The 24,662-nt window shown below is 36.0% G+C and overlaps 1 protein-coding gene across 1 annotated transcript in view; it reads left to right on the forward strand.

Moving 5' to 3' along the window:
• Nucleotides 1–2,083: 2,083 nt before the first annotated feature.
• LOC137398839 (WD repeat-containing protein 47-like) overlaps nt 2,084–24,662 on the forward strand; it is a 35,412-nt gene continuing 12,833 nt past the window's right edge. Inside the window, exons 1-10 of the mRNA XM_068085014.1 lie at nt 2,084–2,130; nt 4,446–4,648; nt 12,550–12,737; nt 14,493–14,669; nt 15,979–16,075; nt 16,499–16,697; nt 17,462–17,636; nt 20,093–20,208; nt 20,477–20,615; nt 24,006–24,369. Of these exons, the coding sequence (XP_067941115.1) occupies nt 4,522–4,648; nt 12,550–12,737; nt 14,493–14,669; nt 15,979–16,075; nt 16,499–16,697; nt 17,462–17,636; nt 20,093–20,208; nt 20,477–20,615; nt 24,006–24,369 (1,582 nt within the window). The 5' untranslated portion in view covers nt 2,084–2,130; nt 4,446–4,521. The remainder of the gene's footprint in view (nt 2,131–4,445; nt 4,649–12,549; nt 12,738–14,492; nt 14,670–15,978; nt 16,076–16,498; nt 16,698–17,461; nt 17,637–20,092; nt 20,209–20,476; nt 20,616–24,005; nt 24,370–24,662) is intronic.

The following is a 24,662-nucleotide window of genomic DNA, read 5'->3' on the forward strand; positions in this document are numbered from 1 at the left end:
TGAAGTTGGTGAGGTGCAGAGCAATAAAAGTTGGCAAATGGTCACTTATGTCAGTATGAATGGTACCACTCTGAATGGAAAAATTGTCAAAGTTTATGAGAATGTGGTCAAGACAGGCTTTTATGCGAGCAGGAATAGTGATAATATGAAGATAGTTGGAATGCCCTAAATGTTATTATACAATCTACTCACCTGAGTAGAATTTAAAATGTCAAAATTGATATCTCCTAGTACGATCTGCTTTCAATGTTTTGTTCCACCTTCATTTTCAATAAGTTTATCCAGCTCATCTAAAAATTCTAAATTGTTTGAAGATGGTTGTCGATAGATGATTAAGCAAGTGAGGCCAGTTTCAAGTTGAGTGAACATACCGCCGTTTAAAATTATCTGTACGGCTTCCGAGCCTGTAAACTTTATTTCGCGGTTTTCAATGCTGTCAGCTATGCCTTTGTGTATGTAGGCTCAAACTCCTCCAACTCCTCCAGCTTGGTTTGGTCTCTGAACACCTGTAAAAGAATAGTTAGGTAGGTGAAAGTAAGGTGTTTCATTATCATAAATAAATGTTTCAGTTAGACATAAAACATCAAAGGGTTTGGGGAGTAAAGAATTCAGAGTGTCCAATTTGCGAAACTTCTTTCGTAGACTTTGTACATTAGCATTAAGGATGCAAATTGAATCCAACATAATAGGGTCCAATTGATCAATCATGTAGTTTGCACATGTGATACTCGGATTCATAATATCCAGAGAGTTATCTAATCAATGACTTTCAGGGCATGGCTTATTCTAGATGCTTAAGATCATCTTCACATTTAATGTGAATCAGGGGAGAATCACTAGTCTTTCTTAAATATATATTCAGGTTGGCCGTCCAGGCAAACTTGTAGTTATGTTCTTTCTTGAATTTGCTGGTTTTGTAGAATAACTTGGCTTGGGCAGGGGTCAGGTAATCGACGATATAAATCCGTTGAATGTGTGGATGTTTTAAACCAAGGCATGAAGTTGATTGAGGGCTTTTTTAAAGCTTTCAAGAATAAATTGCGTTTGTGTGTATGGATAAATTTAACCATGACGCGATCAGAGTTTTTTATCCAAAAGACATTATCAATATCAAGTGAGTTTACCGTTTTATTCATGCATTAGTAGCACTAGTAGCACTAGTACAACAGCAGATGTCTAGAAGAAGCTTGCTAGTAACTTATTACCCTATATACTTTTTATATATAATGCTATTAGACATTGCATTAGCATCCGAGCATCTGGCTCATTTTCTATGCATAGATCATTGATTTTTTAAATCACAAATAAGTTTTGTGGTCAAGCATACTGTAGTTAAGATTTATAGTTTGCTTTTGGTCTATTTCAAAGAATAGCACATATAAACATAACATAAATCGAGATATATTGGCTGTTGGGACCTACTGGTGCAATAGCTAAAGCTAATCTAAGCTGGAGGCCAATCCAGCCACTCTTTGAACAAAGCAATGCAGGTTGCAAGATTTTAGCCAAATGTATACAACAGCTTTGGCCAGTTTTCTGCTCTTGGTGATGTAAACAACTATTGTGATCTCTTATTAGATAGTCAATAAGTTTTAAAGCTAAAGTTCACTGGGCTGGTAAGGTAGGCAATGCCAATGATACCCTTAAACCTAGTGGAAACATCCGTTGATAAGAAAGGCAAATTATATAGAGCCCATATAGAGTTGTCTGCCTTTTGTTGAAACCATGTCAATAGCCATCTACTACAAAAACTTATAGCCTATGAATCTGTAGATCTTTAGCTAGTTTGATTTTGATATATAGGTTGATTAAGATTGAGAATAGATAAAAGCACCCACAAGCTCATTGAGAATAAATGTTGTGCAATCTTACTAGGTTACTATAAAGGGAAGCGTAACCATACAGCCTATTTCAAAATGGCGGTCAAATTGTCACACTGATAAATGACCTTGACCATTATAAAGGTAATATAACTCAGTGCGTAAAAGCTTTTCTCAACTTGAGGTTTCTGCGCTAGATGCGCGACGCCGGAGCTGATTTGCGTTAAAACAAAATTCAATAATGTTACGCTCAACTAACATACAAGAAGATAAGCATTTCTGCTCACTGATAACCGCTATATTTGCTGCCGTATGTTATATTGCTTTTATAGTTTGCAACATTTTTTGTTCGAAATTGCATATGTCTAGATATAATCCTCGTTTGTTGATTGGTTAGGATATTATTTTCAGTTCACGCCGGAGTTGATAATGAATTATGAGCAAAGAGCTACGAGAGTGCATGATACAAAAATAAAATCTCGATAATTATCGAGATTTTATTTTTGTATCATGCACTCTCGTAGCCATTTTGCTCACACACTTTGATAATATGACTAGCGACTACATCATCTATTGAGGATATGGAATTCTAGTTGGAACATACTTTAATCTGTAGAGTTAATTCTGGCTGCAAAATTTCATGATCGGTAAAATTTTTAAAAGTTCTCATCAAAACGTCTCATTAACATGAAGTTGTGTAAAAGCGCTTTTGTATTTGCCTTCCAAATACCCCAAACATGTCACGAGTCTAAACTTTTACTTTTAGTCCCAAAAAATAACCTTAAGGTTTTACAATTATTTAAAAATTACAGCTAATATCTATTATCTATGACCCATCTTTTTAAAATTTTGGTGATAAAATGATCATTTTTTGCCAAGAAAAGACATATAAATCAACATTGGATATAGAGTGGCATTTATCTTCGGTATCTTTTTCTTGTTTCTATAATGTAGTATCTTGTGCAAAATCTTCCCAAATGCTGAACTAATACAGAGAGCTGCAACTCCTGTTCTTTTTCTATCAATAATTATCCTTGAAGATGATGATAATAGTTCATCATGTGGATATCATGATGCCTTTTCCGCTCTTTTAAGTAAGAGCAGCGTTCGCTTTTTATCAAATAAAATGTTGGGGTTTGAACTTCCAAGTCTTCCTCTAATACTCAATTGCAAATGTAACATCAATATGATCAATTTATTCTGCGAACTTTACTTTTTACCTATCAAATAAGTCTATGTAGAGCGGAATATTGTTCATATTAAACAGGAATTGTATCAAACTATTGTTTTACATATTTTGCCAATTTCCGCTCGCCGTATTAACTCACTCAAGAAGGAACTAGTGGTATCTCTTTCACAATGCATTTAATACATTTTTATGTATTATTTGAGTTTGTAATTGTTTATAAAATAGGCATCATTTTAGTTGTTATGCTTGTTATTAATAGGCATCATTAATACTGTTATGCTTACCTACACAAAAAGCAATAAAGGTATATTTTTCAAGATGTTCAAAAAATTGTTCTAATGAATATTATTTAATTTCACCAAAAATCGCAGCAAAATGAAACAAATATCATTAATAATTGATCACAACCTTTCGGTCGATGCTGATATGGAAGTGAAACATTTGTTTTAGATCTGAATTTTGATGTCCTTTTTTATGGTTTTTCTTCTTCAAGTATTCTATTTTCTATATTGTTGTAAAATTATCTTGGTCATTCAGACTAACAAGTAGAAACAAACTGCGTGTTTAATCACTCAGCTTTAAATATATAATGAGTTTGGAAACTGATAAATTACTTTCATTCATACCTCAACATTGTAGCTGATAAACTCGATGAATAATTTTCTTGTTTTAGTCGCTTATATATTGTGTGACAAATCCTAGTTACAAAGATGAAAGTTATTGCAGCCAGTCATGGCAAGTAATACAGTAGAGAGAATATTTAATATATATTTATAATTATATTTAAAAATGTTACAATATTTAATTAGAGTTTTTTTAATAAACACTAACACATTAAAAAATGGAAGTTTTGTGCAATGAAAGAAAGATTCAAAATACTTTCATTCATATCTGTGCAATGAAGCTAATAAATTCATCAAGCGACTGTCTTATTTTGCTGATATGTCTTGCAGAAAAAGGCTAGCTGCAGCTTTGGTCTCTGCTGATCTGTCATCAGTGTTCCTGCCTTGCCAGGGTTGAAAAAAATCATGATTTTTTAATATTTAGGATTTTTTGATACACATGGTTTTTCACTAATTTTTGCTCATGCACATTATCTGTGTACTGTATTGCACATCGGAAGGTCGGCGGACCCACTTTTCAGCATTAGTGACCTGCATGCTGTAATTTAACAAATTCTTATATCTCTTGCATTCAACATATAAAATAATAATAATAATGGGCAAACTATATGTGAGTTAGTCGAGTAGAGTTACTAGCTGTTTCACACAAAGCATGAGTGACAGTCAAAGATAAAAGGACACCGTTTAAACATATTTTTTCTCAGGTGTGAGCTCTGACAGTTTCTTTTACCGTTTTTACCTTGACTTTCCTTACTAAAGTGCGAGTGTCTTCTCACTAAATTATTACTCAGGCTGTTACTTTTATCTCTACAGGATGATGCTACCTCGTTGCAGAAACAGTCTTAATTTTCTTACCTTTTGATTCATGAGAGTTTAATCTTACTCCATCATGACACTCTCCCATACGGTCGAGCTCGGCGACAAGGACATCATCAAGATGATAGAGGAGTACCTAGCAAATAGACAGTTTGATATTGCCCTCATGTGCTTGGAGAGGGAGTCAGGGATCATAAATGGTATGTCCTGAATTTGGTTTTGGTTGAGAGATCTCTCTCAACTTACTTGCACACAGAAGTGGGTTCCAACTTGTGGTCACGCAATAAGTCAATATTTGAAGGTGTGATTTAGGAATTTTACTCATGTATACTTCATTAATATCTTGTTCATATTTGGATTTTTTCTAAAACCAATTATTGACTTGCCTCTCTGTCAGACCTTTCCACCAACTAGTTTGATGAAAACTAAACTGAATTTCAAGTAATAGTATTCTTTTCTGACCTTCACATTGTTACAGTGTGATAATTATGTAATAATTGTATGATAATTACTTAATATTATATAATAATGGTATGATAATTACATAATATTTTATAATAATTGTATGATGAACAATAATCTTAATGTTGTATAATAAGAGCCTTCTCTGGCTGTCTGAAGCCACTGGTAGATTTTGGGGAGAAAGATTGCACCTCACACCAGAGCACACCCTTCACACTATGGTGCACCCTTCACACTAGGGTGCACCCTATCAAACTGATTTACTTTTTCATAAGAACTTAGTCTAACCTTTTCCCAATGCGTGTTCAAGGCTATGTTCAGATTTAGCCTGTGCTGACTTTTCACAATGCTGTGCTGAGCATATCACAATCCTGGTCATATACACTAGTGTTACATGCTACGAAGTTTTGTCGTATTTTTCATCTTCATAGCATGTAAATGGTTGAAAACCTCGAATCTTAAAATATTCGAAGCGATTCAAACCTCCGTTTCAGGGGGGGTATTTTTGAAAACATTGTATCAACAACAAAGTATTGCGTATGATGTAAACATGGATATTCGTATTATTGTACAAATCTTTACGATTTGAGGTTGGATTTTAATCGTCTTCATTAGTGACGTCCTTACAGCGTCTCTACGCAGCTCTGTTTTCAATCCACATATCTTAAAAATATTATTTCCGAAATAAAAATATTAACTTCGAATTTTAAAGAAAAATTTCTTACACACTTTGGCATTTGACTTTAGACGCATTTCAGGAGTGTCAGCCGGATATAAGTAAATTCACCCAGTTGTAGATAAAAGCGCCACAGACTAATATAGAAAACAGACTAATATAGAAAACGCGGAATTGTGCGACAATTTCTTTGTAGCAAGTGAACTCGTCAGCTACGAAAGTTGCGCAACCACTCCTGCGTATCATGTAAATATGTCCTTCTCATTCCTACAATCAAAACCACAACTTCAAAGCTCAAAAATTCGTAGTGTGTAACACTACGGATAGAGTGTTGATAGGCATGTCTTAAGTAACACTGGCTGTGAGCTTACAGCTGGTTTATTAGCAATAGCAGGCAATTAACATGCACATGTTATGATTCATCTATCAAAAGCAGCATTGCTTCCTCAGAGGCATCGCTGCCTCTTATCTAATCAGATGACTTCAGATGACTGCCTAGCTCATTGATGTTCAGTGGGTATTCGCTGCCTTAAAGCTGGTTCACACCATATCGCGCATCATGGGTTATGCTTTTCACCCGTCAGCATAAACCCACGCTGTTGTTTGCTTCCGTTTTTACTCTTTTTAATTTATCTCGAATTAACCTTCTTCTTACCGAGCGCTCGAATCAAATGCTAGTCCCGCAGCGACTATCAGAAAACAAAAATATATACATCAAGCTATCCGCTACAGCGAATCATCACCACCGTCATGGTGCACACTGTACAAGCTGTCGATGATCCTCGATGGACTATTGGGAAAGTTTGACAGCTGCCAACTTTCTCGACGCATCCGTGTTGCTTCGTCAATGCCATCGGTTCACAGTGCACATAGTCGACTGTGATCATTAAAAAGACAACTCCGATTTATAGTGAGAACCCGCCTATAAGCTCCTCCAAGTTTGTTCATCACCATGTAATGTATATTCTGATATTACATATAGGTATATATTATATCTTATACATTATATATGTATATATAATATATATTATATCGTAATATTATATATATATTATATTAATAATATATTAGTATTGTAATTAATTAATATAATAATATTGTATATATTATGTAATATATATATTATTATATTAGATCTTCTAATAGTGGCAGTTTCTTCTCAAAAAGACAAAAAGACTTGACATGTATATAAACTTTTGATTAAGTTAAGTTAGCTGTTATCTCTGCCGTATGCTAGAGGACCTCACTACCTGAGAGATTTACAAGGGCAGCCATGTTTTTGTACCTTTTTATTATTTTCCTAAAGTGTGATGTACTATTCACTCTGCTCAGTTCTTACCTTTTTATAAAGCCTGACCCTTGGCTTGTTATCATATTCTTCGTGTCTTCACGTCTTCACCTTAGATATTGTGTAACATTTTATTGTCTCTTGTGATTGATTCCAGATGTTCTTGGATTGCAATAGTAGTCGTCTTTCACACCATTATTTAGTCAATTACTGGATTTCCATGCTTCAAATGGATTTGGAGTTTGTTCCATCCCAAGCCATAGAAATGATAAAATCCTTACGGATTTGACCCCATTTTACTTTGCTAAACTTTTGTGAAGGGATTCGAACCTAGACTACTATTAGACATCACAGAAGCGCTCACTGCGATAGACTCGAATTGATAACACCCAGTAAAGCTCCGCGCCCCCCCCCCCCCCCCGTGACGGTAGCAAATTCAGCGAATTTCATCATACCACCATCACGGACCTTTTATAACTACTGCAAACGATGGGTCGCTCATATGACGAGATAATTGCCTTTTTATGTGAGTTTACTTTAGTTCTGTATTTCTGTATTGAGGAGTACATCTTTAAAATATTAATATCGTGCAGCTCTGAATTGTTGGAGGGGTAGAGTACGAGTTCATCGGTAGAAGTCAAGTCTGAATCTATGTAAAGCATGGAAACCCAGTAAATGATTGCGCTGAATATACCAGATGTAATTATACCATTATATTCCAAATTAAAATATTTCCACTTCATTTCTTGCTAGCTTGTAAAGTTATTAGATTTATATAAGATTTACTTGTTGACGTGAGGCAAGCTTCGAGTGACACAGCTGGTCTCACCTAAGCTAGCTCGTCAAGCCATCACCAGTGTAATTAGTAGATGATATAGTGGAGTCGATAATTTCATTTATTGGATTACAGCTTGTTTCAGCTCCATTCAAGCCTTTGATGTAACTCGGTATACTGTTGAGGCTGTTACAAAGTTTTCATACAGCGGATGGCGTAGCGACACCCCCCTCCCCCTCGTAGGAAGAACCCCATAGGAACCCCTCATGGAAACAGCGGTGTCACTATCATTCTGTTATGATTCAGTGTCGCTGTTTGGAAGTGAAGCACCCGCGCAATGCACCATCTTTGTATCATAGAAAAGACCTTGCTGACAAAAGTGTCGCACTTGTGCGTGTGTGTATATTTTGTTTCATTTACCTACATGTCAGCCCATCATAGCTCTTCAGTACTGGTGCACCCAGGTGTCACTACACTAACCCTGTATGGAAACTTATAAAATAACTCGCAGGGTTCCTTAAAGGTTGACTTGCAACAAAATTAACATTACAGTTATTTGGTATCAAAAAATTCACTATGTCTTACTTTGCTGTGTTGTAGGTGCAAAATATGTGGAAATGTGATTACAAGCTTTTACAAGCTAAAAAACGAAAAGTTAATCGCAGCCATACGAGACCGCCGTAGTTTGGATTCTCTTTCCAAAATGGCTCAAATGAGATGTAGTTGTACGAAATGGCTTCTGTTTACTCTTTCATGCAACCTTATTCGTCGAAATATTTTCACGAATATACTTCACGCATTCAATAAAACCATGTCTATTGTTTTTACGCGTCAATTTTATCGTCATTGTAACGCTGTCACTTTCAGCACTGATATCTTATAACCTACCGTAAAAATTTGTTTAAATTTTTAAACTTAGCTCAAAGGAGTACGTATCATTGTCTGATAAACAAGACGAGCCTGTTGGTCACCTGTGATAATCGAAAAGTGCTGCAGAAATTATTTGCGAAGTATTGGGTGACTGGGTCACATGATCAGATTACGACTTGCCGATTAGACCAAGCCGAAACAAAACTGTAAAGTAGCGAGCATCTATATTTGATACGGGGTCTTTGGTAAAACCCGAAGTGTTTGTCATAAATTAGTGCTACGATAAGTTTTATATTGAGCTTTTTATTAGCCTTTCAATTCACGTGAGAACATCACAGACAAGACAATAACCAACTGTAATGACTACGTCAGAGAAATAAACTGATTCCAATCTACGCTCCATTCCAATCTACTCCAATCTTCGCTTCCAATCTGCAGCTTTTCATTTTTGAGCTTTTAAGAGCTTGTAATCACATTCCCACATATTTTGCACCTACAACACAGCAGAGTAAGACATGGTGAATCTTTTGATACCAAATAACTGTAATGTGAATTTTGTTGCAAGTCAACCTTTAAGGTGCTTGTTAAATTCCAATGCCAAGCTGATCAGGCTTTTGAATTTGCATACAATTGTGTTAACAATTCCTAGAGTGAGTCTACTTATACAGGTTTTGATTTGAGGGATATCATCTCTAATCTCGGAAAGATCTATAGTGCAACTCCGAATAGGTGAAATGGTAGGGTGCGAATTTGTCAGCAGCGGACAACTCCGAATTCATTTCAAGCACGAAAACACCTGAGATCCACGAGATCTCTCATTCCTGCGCAAAGGGACGGTCACATAGACGATGTTGTACAATAATGCAGTAACTTACACAACTTTGTAGTTAAACGTAAGATTAGCTTGGTTAGATGCCAAGCGCATAGAACATGGTCACAAATTATTTAAATTATATCTATAAATTAAACAGGGTACATAGAATACTTGGGCACCTGCTTGTCCTGTCATGTGGAAAGAATACTTTTTCTGGAACATCCTTGATTTGTTTTCCAAATGACTAGCCAGCCTTGGGTGAGAAAAAAAAGGTGGTGCATTCTTCTCTTGAGGTTGAAAGCTAATTTTGTCAACCCAGTTTATCGTACATCACAGAGTGTGAGAAGGAAATTTATCAAAAACTCTCTTTTACACCAGAGTACAGGGTTACGATGCATTAGAACTGAACTGCGTCAACGAAGTGCAGTACGCAATAATTTTGCAATGCATTACAACTTTCTAATTCACAGTAAGCATTTGCTGCTACTGTGCTCCTGTTTCACATTGCCGATTGCTATTTATTGGGCATTCACTTTTGTAAAGCATTACCTGACACCCACCACTTCACGCACGCTCTGAATGGATATACTGCATTCTTCATAACATGAAACTGCTCCTGTACTGCAACTGCTCATTAGTATGAAGTTGATACTGTGGACCAGCTGACAATCCTGACTTTCCTCTATACTGCATTGCATACAATTTTTCACATACTTTTAGCCAGTTCATGTAGGATACCCCTACTCTCACATCCTTTCATAATAGGAAGTCAGTCTGGCATTATCACGATTCTGATCGATGCTATTGAGGTTTTTGTATTGTATTCTCTATAACATAATATGTTAAAAACAAAATAGATTTTTGCATTTCAACCATATACAACATGCTAATTGGGATCAATTAGTTTGCTCACTCGTACGCAACTTTGACAGCATTCACATCTCGCCATCGTGCTGTGGTTGTGTCAAAGTCAACTCAATATTTGATTTTGTGATGAGTTTTCACAAAAATGTGCTTAGGATGCATGTATGATGTACTACTAACGTTCCTACTACACCTCACACTGCGAAATACACATTAGCAACACTCTCATAGCATCTAGCACTGCACATTGTGCAGAAGGCAACTCAACCACTGTATCAATACCACTTATCCCACGACCAAACACGAGTGAAGCGATTGTTTGAGAGCTTTATAATAAATGCGTATGTGCACACAACTCACGAAAATTATTTATGAACAGCCGTCGCAAACTTTTGTACCGAAATCTCATCAACAAATTTAACCATTTTTCAATGGAGTCGTTTAAGTATAATAACGATACAAAACACATATAAACCTATTTAAATATATTGCCAAGTCTTTGAAATTTGTAGACAATATACTAAAACTAACCCATCTGATCGGATTATACATAAATGGACAGATTAATTTAGCCTAAAATCGCCATTAAAACTTTGACAAGCTTTTTTCATCAAAATTAAGACCGGACAATGAAACGCCGACAAGGCCGCGCGATAGAGAGTAGAACTATTAAGTCGTGTGCATTTTACGAGAAAAACGTGCACATTTCACCAGTCTATGGCATTGTCCAATTGCTGAAGGTTTCTGTAACTAACATAGAAGTACTGAAAAGTAATAGTTTTTTTTGCCGATTTTAAAGTAACTGACATTTTGGACACTTATAATGATTACTTTGGTATTCCAACTGATGTTCGAAGCAGTGAAAGTAAAGGAAATGACAATGATATTTCTCTAACGATTCTTATAAAATTATTACAAATAATTATAATTAATTAATTAATTTAATTATAAAAATAATTATTCGATTTTATAAGATTTAATTATAAGAATAATCATTCGAATTTACAAGATCGAAGTATATAGTGACCGATGTTGGGCAGTATGTTACTGTTATTATTTTTTCTAAATAATTTTGTTAAATAGATTTTCTAAAAATCTAGATAAATATCACAACTTCTTGATATTGGTTGCTATGACGTTTTGAAATGTAAACAAAATCGTGCATTGGTTTTCTATTATTACTGTATTACTATATTAATAATATTGGTTATTCTAAAAATATCAGTGAATTTTACTTCTAATATTGCATTTCTCCTATTGCAGGAGGAGAGATATAAATATATAATCTTTTCCTTTCATCATTGCTGTTTGTTGTACATAATAATGCCCAGTACATTGCAGCTACCATTGCAGTTATCCTATTGCACTACAGTGCCATTTGATTGCTAATATTGCATTTCTCAACCATCAGTACCCTTTCTTTTTTCCAATATCATTTTGGTCATGGGCTGTATGACAGTGGAATTTCTAATTATGTATTATGAAATTCATGCTGAACTTTCATGCGCATCCTAGTAGACGTACCACTAGTAAGTTGATTTGTGGGAAAGAAAAGTTGTAACAATACTTCAGTTTATGTAGTTTTCAAGAAATTATCAGAGCAAATTAACTTTTTATGTCTTATGTCTGACTATGTTAGTGTAAATCTTTTGCATAACTAAGAAAGTTGTTTTCATTGTTACTGCTTTTTCGAACATCGTCTAGGTGACCATCTCTTTGAACAGGAATGAGATGTCTCATGGACGATTCTTCTGTGTTTTCATGCTTCGAATGTGTTAGGAATTGCCTTACCATTTCATCGATTTGGAGTTGCACTATTTAGATCATTCCAAGATGAGCGATGTATTCCTCAAAACAAACCTTGTTAAAGTTTTTCTAACTTTTTTCAGATCAGGGTCACTTTTCAATTCATGAGTAGTCAATCACCAGATCAGAAAAAGAAAGTATTTCATCTTCTTCATATGAGCAACCCATTATTCGCATGTAAATATTAATGTGAAGGTAACAGGTCCAGAGGAAATAGTATGGAGAAGCAGTAGAATGTTTTTGTAGCCGATACCCGCATAGTTGTGCTGAAGTACGCTGACATTTTTTACCTCCACTGGGGAGAGCTTAGCTGAGTATTATCGAATCCGATCCATCAGCAGTCAGCTTTTCTGTGATACTGAATAGTACTCCCACAGCAAATACCTTCACATAAATTTATCGAAGCGAAATGGTCTGGAATAGGTTTGGATTCGTCAGTTCTTGTGAATTGAAGTGGAAGCAACTACAACTCTATTTAAATCTTGGAAATGCTCTGATTCTCAGGTGCTTTGATTCTGCTCTCATGTTAATTTGTGATATTTGTAGGTGTTTTCTCAGAAGATGGACTTTTTCTCCGGCAGCTAATTCTTGATGGTCACTGGGATGACGTGCTTGAGTTCCTTCTGCCACTCCATGGGGTGGAGGGCTTTGACAAAAAACGCTGCCTTTACCTCATTTACAAGCATAAATTCCTGGAACTCCTTTGCATAAAGTTGGATCCTGGGCCGTTGCAGGTTAGTTGTCCTGACAGGTTATTACATGTGAGAGTGTCTGATAGGTCGTTACAAATGAGATTGTCTGACAAGCCATTAAAGGTGAGTGTCCAACAGGTCCTTATCTGAATATAATAACATACAATAATTATTACAACGTATAATATAACAATTTATAATATAATAACGTATAACATATATATAACATAGGCTATAGTTTAATAACATGCAATATACTAACACATAATAACATATAATATAACAACATATAATATAGTAACATATAATAACATATAATAATATAACATATATAATAATATATAATATTGCACATGTATTGATAGACTGAATGGAATTCAAATGGATCACCCTTGCATGTGATCCATTTAAATTCATTAGCAGTTTTCCAAATAATTCTCTCATAACAATTTTGTGGTAGCCATTTCCATGACTGTTAGGCTGTCATAATAATTTAGTCCAAAATCCTCAGACATCAGAAAATGATGCAAACATATTGCTTGTTCGCACGTGTTGAGTGTCTATATATTGTTCATGGAAGTGATTCCTTCTGATTACAAGTAAGAGTGGCGGTGTTTAGATGTTTTGTGTAACTGATTACAGGAGAGGCAACATTCATGTACTTTAATGGTTGACTTGCAACAAAATTCACATTACAGTTATTTAGTATCAAAAGATTAACCATGTCTTCTCTGTTATGTTGTAGGTGTAAAATATGTGGAAATGTGATCATGAGCTTTTAAAAGCTAAAAAACGAACAGTTAATCGCAGCCGCACGAGACCGTCATAGTTTGGATTCTCTTTCCAAAACGGCTCAAATGGGACATAGTTGTGGTAGATGGTTTCTGTTTACACTTTCATGCAACCTTATTCATTGAAATATTTTCACGAATATACTTCACGCATTCAATAAAACCATGTCTATTGTTCTTACGCATCTATTTTATCGTCATTGTAATGCTGTCACTTTTAGCACTGATATCTTATAACTTATCGTAAAAATTCGTTTAGTTTTTTAACCTTACCTCGAAGGAGTACATATCATTGTCTGATAATCATGACGAGCCTGTTGGTCACCTGTGATAATCGAAAAGTGCTGCAGAAATTATTTGCGAAGTATTGGGTGACTGGGTCACATGATCAGATTACGACTTGCCGATCAGACCAAGCCGAAACAAAACTGTAAAGTAGCGAGCATCTATATTTGATACAGGGTCTTCGGTAAAACCCGAAGTGTTTGTCATAAACTAGTGCTACGATAAGTTTTATATTGAGCTTTTTATTGGCCTTTCATTTCACGTGAGAACATCACGTGACAAGACAATAACCAAACTGTCGGACAACGTCAGAGAAATAAAGAGATTCCAATCTACTTCGCTTTTGAGATTTTAAGAGCTTGTAATCACATTTCCACATATTTTGCACCTACAACACAGCAGAGTAAGACATGGTGAATCTTTTCATACCAAATAACTGTAATGTGAATTTTGTTGCAAGTCAATCTTTAATACAATCATGAGAGGACAACTACTAATGCCACGAAGTCATCACTTATTTACTTACTTATTTCTGAAAAAAACCCTTTTAGTTTTAATGCTACTTTGATTGGATGATTAGCTTTTTTAGTTTTTCGTTTTTGCCTGTGCAATTTAACACTCTGTTTCTGGTGTCTGTGATTGGCTTATGTCATCCTTGTCTGTCATTCCATAATCATCCCTGTGGCTAGCAGCCATTACATTTTTAATTTTTTTCATACAGAACCATGACTTCACATTGGACGAGGTTGTCAGCTGCCTCACTGAGTTAGAGCATCTTTGTTCTGATAGGAAGGAGTATGACAACCTGTGCTTTCTCTTGACTCTTCCCTCCATTTCCTCTGATCAGGCCTACAAGAATTGGAACCCTTCCAGCGCCCGTATCAACTGCTTTAATGAGGTCGGCTCTCCATGTTGTTTTTATTGCATGGGGTTACTTAGTCAGTGGGGTTATCATCTACACTCCTTGCTTTGTACAGTTACATGCTCTCCATGTTCTTATTGCATGGGGTTACTTAGTCAGTGGGGTTATCATCTACACTCCTTGCTTTGTACAGTTACATGCTCTCCATGTTCTTATTGCATGGGGTTACTTAGTCAGTGGGGTTATCATCTACACTCCTTGCTTTGTACAGTTACATGCTCTCCATGTTCTTATTGCATGGGGTTACTTAGTCAGTGGGGTTATCATCTACACTCCTTGCTTTGTACAGTTACATGCTCTCCATGTTCTTATTGCATGGGGTTACTTAGTCAGTGGGGTTATCATCTACACTCCTTGCTTTGTACAGTTACATGCTCTCCATGTTCTTATTGCATGGGGTTACTTAGTCAGTGGGGTTATCATCTACACTCCTTGCTTTGTACAGTTAGACTTAGGAATACAGGCTTGACAGTTATCACTCTACAGTAAGCCATCACTACTTCCTGGCTCACCATTCATGGATTCAGTACTTCACAGTAAAACACGTTTGTTAAAAATAAGAGAAAATTAATTAAAAACCATTTAAAAAGTAAAATACATAGACACATAAATCTCATAAATTAAAAACATGTGACATCCTCCTTACAACGAACTCAGTTAATCACAAGTATGAATGATCAGGTCAAATGAAGTTCAAATTACGTCCATACTATGTAAGTCCATTCTGCAGTTTAAAATACTGAGACTGAAGTTGAATTATAACTGAGAGTCAATCAATATAACTTTAAATTACTTACTTATTATATAGGAAATACAATATGTTTAGAGAGCAGTTCAAGTGTTTTGGTGTTAAAGTTTTGGCTCTTACGTATACTTTAAATCATAAGTTTCTATTTTGTGAGTTTTCACTTATCACGGGGGACGCTGGTTCCCCCTGATAACCGAGGGTTACTGTACTTGAATATTCCATGTACACAGTAAGTATAGAGAGCATTAGCTCCATTAACTTTGGCTGTGCTAAATTATAGAATACAACCTTGGCCTTGGTGAAGTTTTGATCACTCATCGCTTAATGATACTGTTGAAAAACAGTTTTACCATGATGGTAAATTTATCAAGACCATTTCTTAGCTAGAAGCTTTTTAGCCCTACCGGCAATAACTACAACTATCCGCAGTTTATTGAGTATATATTATAGACCATAGATGTATGGAGTGTTTGAACACATTGTTTGAGGTGTTTTTATGTTCTTATTTTGCTGTCAACATTGTCTCTGTTTTTCCAGTTATACCCACTGGTCAGCAGATTCATTGGGCTTGAAAAGGCAGCACCGAGCAATTCATCAGCTAAACACGACAGACTAGTTAACCTGCTGGCTAAAGGTCAGTTTTTAGACTAGTTAACCTGCTCGCTAAAGGTCAGTTTTCAGACTAGTTAACCTGCTCACTAAAGGTCAGTTTTCAGACTAGTTAACCTGCTCGCTAAAGGTCAGTTTTCAGCCTAGTTAACCTGCTAGCTATAGGTCAGTTTTCAGACTAGTTAACCTGCTCATTAAAGGTCAGTTTTCAGACTAGTTAACCTGCTCATTAAAGGTCAGTTTTCAGACTAGCTAACCTGCTCACTAAAGGTCAGTTGTCAGACTAGTTAACCTGCTCATTAAAGGTCGGTTTTCAGACTAGTTAACCTGCCCGCTATAGGTCAGTTTGCAGACTAGTTAACAAAAATTTTGTTTGTCTTCAATTTAACAATTGTTTAGTAGTAAAAGTTCTGACTGCATTTACGAATCATAAAGGTTGTATTTGTAGGGCTCCTATATGAAATGTGTGTGGAGTTGTGTACAGCGAGAGCCTGTGGCACTGGTGATTCAGTTACAGTCAACCACCTTTTAAATGGTACTCCTTGTTCTGATGCTGACCTCAGTCTAGTCACATGGCTCCAGAAGGTTCCTTCCGGCACTCTAGCAATTCCATTTGAAAAGAAATCCCTTAAGCTCAAGACAGAGAGGTTAGCATGTCTTTGGCATAACCTAGTATGGGCTTCAGACATACTGAGACTCCAGTAGACGCTCCTATAACGTAAATTTCACATAATCCCACGACCAAACACGAGCGAAGCGAGTGTTTGATCGTGGGATTATGTGAATAATCTTTGGGAATAATATTTATTAGCAGCCTGGAATGCTTAATAAATTACCACTAAAAGTAATGTAATTTTGAGTGTTTGCAACTGATTTGATACATGAACTATGTGCCAACTTCCACCATCAGAATTGATCATGAGCAAGGTTTAAATTGCCAGCCACACGGCTGTAAGTCCACAAGCCACCAATCTGCATCACTCTAACACCATATTGGTCACGTTGTTGTGACACTCAGGCTAGATTGCCAACACACTTATTTAAGTGTATTAATGACACATCGACAACGCATTACTTATGGGTCACCAATGCGTTGGCTATGCAAAAAACCCATTTTGCTGATGTGTGTGTGTCCAGGCCTTGAAATGTAGTGCTGGGCAAGCCCTACTCGTTCCCAATAGCTTTTTAACACTGATATGTAGCTTTACAGTAGATACCAAAGTTCACGTTGTATTTTTGGAAAAGTTTTCTTTGTAGCGCATCCATTACTAACATTTTATCATAGCAGCTGATTAATAGCCGTTAAAGTTTGGCTGGAAGGCTTATATCACAGTAATAGATATCCTTGAACTTGAGAGTATGTAGATCTGCTTTCTTCGTACTGTTGGTCAGTCACATGGTTGTGTTTTAGGCTTGAAAAACCTACACTCGAGGCTGTGTGGAGCGAACAGCTCCTAGCTGCACCGATTAAGCCCAAACAATTTCCACACACATCGATTCCTGCACGCACCAAATCTTCCCAGATAATCTCTCAGTCTATGATGGCCATGTATGACGGACTCAGTTCCAATCTTTTCACTCCACACGTGAGTCAGCACTTTCTGGTTGCCGATACCCTTCTTAAAAAATAATAAATACAACATTGTTACTTGACCTTGACCTTGAACTACCAAGGATTTGTCTCTCCTTGCTAGCTTGAACTTATTTGTTTATGCTTGATTGATGCTCTCTACTGAAAGTGCCATGTGACTAGAAAGCTCTTCTAGAATGTTCCGAGTTCATTCCAAGCATCAAAATACGCTGAATGTTAGCTTAGGTATCTCATTCAGTTTTGGTGAGGCTCTGAAAATTTAAGGTCAAAGTAGTGGTTTCATGTGATGACTCATTATTGTTGGTACTGTGTTGATAAATTATTATTATCAATTATCGACCGCAGCATCAATTGCTTGTCGCGATCGATGCTGTACTTTCCTCTGAAAATGAGTAATTTAGGCTGATTACTGATGAAAACTTTATTCCAGAGATTCCCCGATTCGAAACTCACCAGCCGATTCAGATACCGATCCGATATAACGATTCTTATTGAAAAATATCTGATTCAAATACTGATCCGATATACTGATTCTTTTTAAAAAATAATCCGATTCAGATACCGGTCCGATATACCGATTTTTGTCAAAAAATAATCCGATTCAGATACCGATCCGATATGCTGATTCTTATTGAAAAATAATCTGACTCAGATACTGATTCAGATCTTTTGTGTTGCATAGATAATTGTTAATTTTATTACAGAAAATATAAATATTAATGTGTTTATTTGTTTGTATTTATTTATGATAAAAGAGAAATATATATATACAGTCAAACATGGATAACTCGCCCACGGATAGCTCGAACACACGGTTAACTCGAACGGTTTCTTTGGTCCGTTCCCACGTAATGATAAATTGCTTTAGATAACTCGATCTCAACTCTGTAACTCGAACAGTTTTTTGCCCAATGGCTACCGAGACGGTTGTTATTGCTTTAGAAAATCACTTTATTCCAAGTCATAGAGGTAAACCTCAACTTTTCGTAAATCATAGGCGTCGTTATTACCACCGTCGGCAAAATATTTTTGTCAACGACTTTTCTAAAGGTTTGGTGAATTTTGATTTTTACCAAACATCACTTAGCGATCACCTTTCGGAAGCATGGAAAAGTGAGGTGACCTACGCATAAACTTCAAGAAAAATCGGCAAAATTGATCTCGGTTAAAACGCTCAAAAGAAAAAGATGTCTTTTCTTCTGAGCATTTCAACAACGATCAAGTTTTGCCAATTTTAATCTAAAAAACGTCCTAGCAATAACATCACCTCAAACAACAAAACAATCTCAAGTGATAGAAAAATCTCCTATACCTTTTGATAAAAAAGTTTTAAACTTTACATTAGAAGCATTTAATTTGAAACAAGCCATTTATGCTTTTGATTTCTATTATAGTTTGTGTCTATGTGCATGTATCTACTAATAAATAAATAAATACATGGACTTGTGACAGTGCTCTGATAACTTGAACGCTCTGATAATTCGAACACTTTCGCTCGGTCCCATGAAGTTCGAGTTATTCATGTTTGACTGTATATATGCACATAATGACATACCATGCATGTAGTAACAAAACAGCCATGTTTCTTGTAATTTGTAAGTAATAGTAGTAATTTGTTTTTTTATTATTAAAAGTAATTGATGTTTTTGTTGTCAAAAAAACAACAAAAATGTTAGCAGCACCTGTGAAAGATCAGCAGTTTTTAAATTTATAGTAAGACCTGCAATAGTTTACTCACAAGAACTAGCTCATCAAATGATCTGTAGGACCATAATTATTTAGACAAAGTTCAAAAGTAAATGTGTAAATAAATATAATAAAGGAGAGAAACAATTCACATACACAACCAAACCAAACGAAAACAGCCCAGCAAACAAGCTATGTATCGTCAGGATCAAGAAAGCGATAAATTTAGGCACAGGATCCTCAAATTACTTTCGTGATGCTAGTAAATAGAAATATTACACTGCATTCGTGTTTCCTTTCTTTGTTATCTTGTTCGTGATTGGCTGCAATAAATCTCATCGCTACAATTGGGAAATACCACCCTTTGTGATCACGTCCTAACTAAAGCAAAAAACGTTCCTCAGCTGTGTTGATGTTGATCAGATTATAGACGTGAAATAAATAGTGTGACAAGCCCAGAATTCATTAGGTAAAAGTAAGGAACTTGCAGCTGATAATCTTTATTAGTGTAGCAGGCTAAAATACAGTTTTCTGCTAAATATTTGATCTGTAAAAAGTATCTGAAGTTTCAGATTTTTTACAAAAAGATCGGCCGATATCGATTAAGATACTTATCACCCATATCGGCACCGATACCATATCGGGGCAACTCTACTTTGTTCATATTTGCTAACCACAAGTTTTTATTTGAGTTTGGCATTGAATAAGGTACCTTGCTCGGTAAAATTGAACAGACATACAACACTGATCGTTGTTATGTTTCAGGGTCTTCGTGGAAGCATGTCCGAACCAAGAAGGCATCCTCTAGTCACCTCAACTCACTTATCTAGGTCATACGCACACACTCCAGCTAACAAGTTTGTCCTCGCTAACTCTTTCAGGTTTGCTCTCTTTCTCTTCTTTCTATCTGTCCTGTTCGCTAGATCTATTCTATTCATTAGATAACCGAGTAACATTTCTCAGGTTGTCTTTATGTGTTAAGGTAAATTATAATTTAGAGTTAACGTTGATCTAATTTTTCCACAACGACTCACACAGTCTTACTTGTTCTGCATGTATATTTGATCACTCTTGTTTACTCTACATATTTTATCAACTTTCTCTGAACATAAGTTTAAACGGCTTTTATGTGGTTCTTTCTATTATCAGTTGTGACAGAAGAAATAACCCTATGAACCAGTCAGTGGAGCAACTGTTTAGTAAGTCGGCCCTGTCCTCTCCCCGACCTCCCACTCTTAGTTTTTTGGCTACGAATAAAACGTCTGAAATTCTCTCTCCTGGCTTTGCTGTGAGTATAAAAGAGGCTGTTGCCATCAGTTCTATGGGAGAGACAACCCCCAAATTTCAATTTCAACTAATTTCAATTATATTTTTCCTGTTACGTTGCTTTTTGTTTTATGAAGTTTGTTTGTTTTATATTAGATGACTAGGTGAATTCCTGGCGTTGCGCAGGTATTAAAAAAGCTTATAAACAATGGCAGGTAATGTAGTTGCCTGCCACTCGCCATTAACCTGGCGTATTGCCAATGTTAGTATATATGGTATATTTAACATATATACTATATATATATAGTTATATATGTTAGCATATTGCTAAGCTAGTATCCATATTATTAAACTTACTAATAAGAGCTGTGAGAGCAAGCTTTAGATATGCGTTGCCTAACACAGTCGCTATGCGTATTTCAACCAGATAACGACCCATATCGTCAAATGAATCCATCGCGTCTTGCTTAGTTTAATTGGTTACATTAATGCCTGGTGAACGAAAAGTTCCGAGATCTAATCTTCTGCGATACAGAATTTCATTTTTAGGGTTCAGCTACAGGCACTGCAGACCTCGTTTGATCAGGCGACGTCCAAGCCGGCATGGCTTTGGTTATTGCACTCTTTATAGAGGTAGACAATATACAGGCAAGGGTCTTGTCTAAGGACCTGCCAGAAGGGTGCAGTTGGTGGGGTTTGAACCTAGAACCCAATGATCACTGGCCCAATACCATACCAACTGCACCATCTGTCCCGTATACATATAAGAAAATTTTCGTATGTATGTAAAAAAATAGATAGTAGGTGGATGAGGAATCTGACAATAGCTCTCTATTGAGTATTCTTTGTAACATAATAGTTATATTATTCTCTTAGTTTATACATGTACAGTCCCCCATCTCCAGTTTTGATCACAATGTATACCGAAAGGCTGTTCAAAAAGTGATTTGACTAGATTTAAATATGTTTTCATTGCAAATACTATCAAGTTTTATTTGGCTCTCAGACTTGAAAACAATGTACGACACATTTTCACATTTTTTGCACCATAAACTGTATATTGAGAGATGAGTTCTGGCCTATTGTGTTTTATTCATTTGATAGATTGTCTGGAAAACACATCACACCAAAATCATTTTAGCTATTTTCTGTCTAATTTAAGGTATAATATGTGTATGAAACCTTTAACCATGGTTAGAGGTCATTGCTATATATGATCTCAGTAGCAGGAGTCAATAATAACCTAGTAACGGTGAATATGTGCTGCATTTAGTAAAAACTCACATTTCAGGGTTTTATACGCATCTTCCTTATGATTGGAGGAAGAAAGCCGGTTCCAGGTGTGGAATCTTCTGTTTTTTGAAGATTTAAAGCATATTTATTGCTAATAATAGTAAGATGGTGAAACAAGTGACTGGGAAATTGTTTTGATAATAATCTACCTGTTCAGCACTGTCAGCCTAAATATGTCCAAATTTATTCTTCGGCTATTTGATTGGCTGGTTAAACAATTTTATTGTTACACCGCTGCTGTCTCCTGTGATTGGTACCCTGACTTGTCATTCTCTTAATTTACACTCACAAATGATGGCGCGTCCTGCTGGTGATTTTATTATTAGTTACTTGTGCCCTGGCTGTCTAATATGTCGCTAGAGATAGTCAGGTGTAATATGTCGAATTATGTAATATAATGGCAAATGCCGCGAGCTCAAATCCCGTATGACGCTATATTTTTTCCATTTGTCAACTGTGACTTTGGACAGATATGTGGCCTTGGCTACTATTATAGTAAATATTTGTATATCTATCTTTCACTTCAATAATAGACATATGATAGCACGCTGCTGTGAGCAGAATATTTAAAGAATAGAGAAAGCATAATATTATTATGCTTTATTAGTTATCTTGAGGTGTTGACTGATGTTCTAAAAAAAGAATCAAGGAGATTGACCCTCTAGAAGCTGAGATATAGACAGCCAAACACAGGTCTACCTAATAAAGAATCAGAGGAAAACCCTTCGAAAATCCCGAAAACTGTGACGTATAAAATCGACTTAATGGTCATGTGCCGGAGTTGCGCACCCTTACCGCCGTTACTTATAATGATTGTTTTGGCTGCGAGATGTGAAACGCTTCTCGCGATAGTAAATAATTTACATACTAGCTCTGGTTTCTCAGGAAAATCATCCAAACATTGTGTGGTAAAGGCATTTGCCCACAACCCCTCGCCATGATTTTTTAAAGCAGAAGAGCAGATTTTGACTATTGTGCTTCAAATTTTAACTCGATCTCCACGGATATGCTCCGAAGATCATCTGTTCAACGAACGGCGCGTGTATAGTCTATATGCGATATCCGCGATTGCAGTTTGTTTACAATAAGAAATAGGAATGGGACCTTTTGTTCCTTCATCATTTTTCTACTGTGTATCTACTGCAGCATTCAGTTGATTTTCATGATTATCGTCACTATTAACAGACTGGAAGTTCACTACAGCCATAATCTTAAAAAGACTAACTTGACCGTGCTGCTCTTGCTATAAGAAAAGAAAACGATAACTTTTGCTTTGATTTTTCTATTGATCTATTATCTTATCTATGATTATTTTTTATGATTTATATAATATTCATAATGCATATTATACAAAATAATAATATAACTGCGTATAAAATAAATGATGTAACTAATATAATTTGTAGAAAATTCCAAATGATAACCGAGATTGATGATTGATTTAATTGATTCTATTTATTAGCTATAGTTAAAAAATCTGAACAACGCTAAAAATGAGTCTGAATAGGGAAGCTAAGTAGGAGAACAACAAAACTGAGCTGAACTAGCAAGATAGCGAAATGTTGCGAAATAATAGATGCGTGTAATTATTTTATGCTAAAACTAATCTACACGTCAGAGGGACTGGTTCGGAATTCTAGGAGCGATGATTGTTACGCCCAATTTGATTGTTCTATACTTCCAGGGATTAAACCAATTAAAACGCCGTGATTGTTATAGGAGAGCGCATTAGTTGGCTTAATTGACCAATGACACACAAGTCGATTTCATACGTCATATATTGATGATTACCAAAACACTTTTGTTTTTTGGTAGACCTGTGTTTGGCTGGCTATATCTCAGCTTCTGGTTGGTCAATCTCCTTGATTCTTTTTTTAGAACATCAGTCAACACCTCAAGATGAATAATAAAGCATAATAATATTATGCTTTCTCTATTCTTTAAACAGTTGTATTATTAGTTTGTGTCTTGGCTTGTTGTCAAGTTCTCATGGGACCAAAGTTTTCAGTTGTAATATTGCACACTTGTCTATGCGTGCCACTTTGTGCCACTTGTCTATGCATGCTACTTCGGGGCATTCGTTTAATGGATTATAGCGATCACTTCTGGTATTTTTAAGGATTTATCACCAACATTCGCTCCTCCTGGATCTACCCCTCAACTTCATGATGCTGCCTCTCCTCAACTTCATGATAACACCAAGCCAGCGAGCAACAGACAAACACTGCCTAGTAATCGTCAATCACCTAATGTCAAGCCAGAGGGTATATCAGGTGCTCACAAGTCTGTCCAGCAAGATGACGCACAACGACGGATGGGCACTCCTGACACCGTTAGACCAAGTGCTTCAGCACCTCCAGTGTCAGCGAGTCAGACACTCGCAACATCTGCACGCTACAGTTCGAGTGACCGTATTTGTTCGATACAGAAGCCTGACATCCTACAGCATGACATAAAGGAAACCGTAGCCAGTGTACCGGGGAGTAAGTCTTGCCAAGTCTGTGTACAACCATACTCAACTAGCAGCCAATATTAAAAGTATTGTCCTCAATTTGTGTCAGCATGAACTCATGTTTCTAAAGAACTTGATGACTAACTTTTTAAAGTTTTTGTTCGTGCACTAGTCATATTTGTAACTATGGACTTTTAACTTGCACTTTGGTGTTGTTGACATACAAAGTAGTAACCGTGTTTGTTATGACTTCTTCCTCATCAGGTGTAGTAACCACATATGTTATGACTATTTTAATACATATACTTTCATGTAACAAGTAGA

This window comes from Watersipora subatra, chromosome 6, assembly GCF_963576615.1.
Source record: "Watersipora subatra chromosome 6, tzWatSuba1.1, whole genome shotgun sequence".
Taxonomy (NCBI): Eukaryota; Metazoa; Bryozoa; class Gymnolaemata; order Cheilostomatida; family Watersiporidae; genus Watersipora; species Watersipora subatra.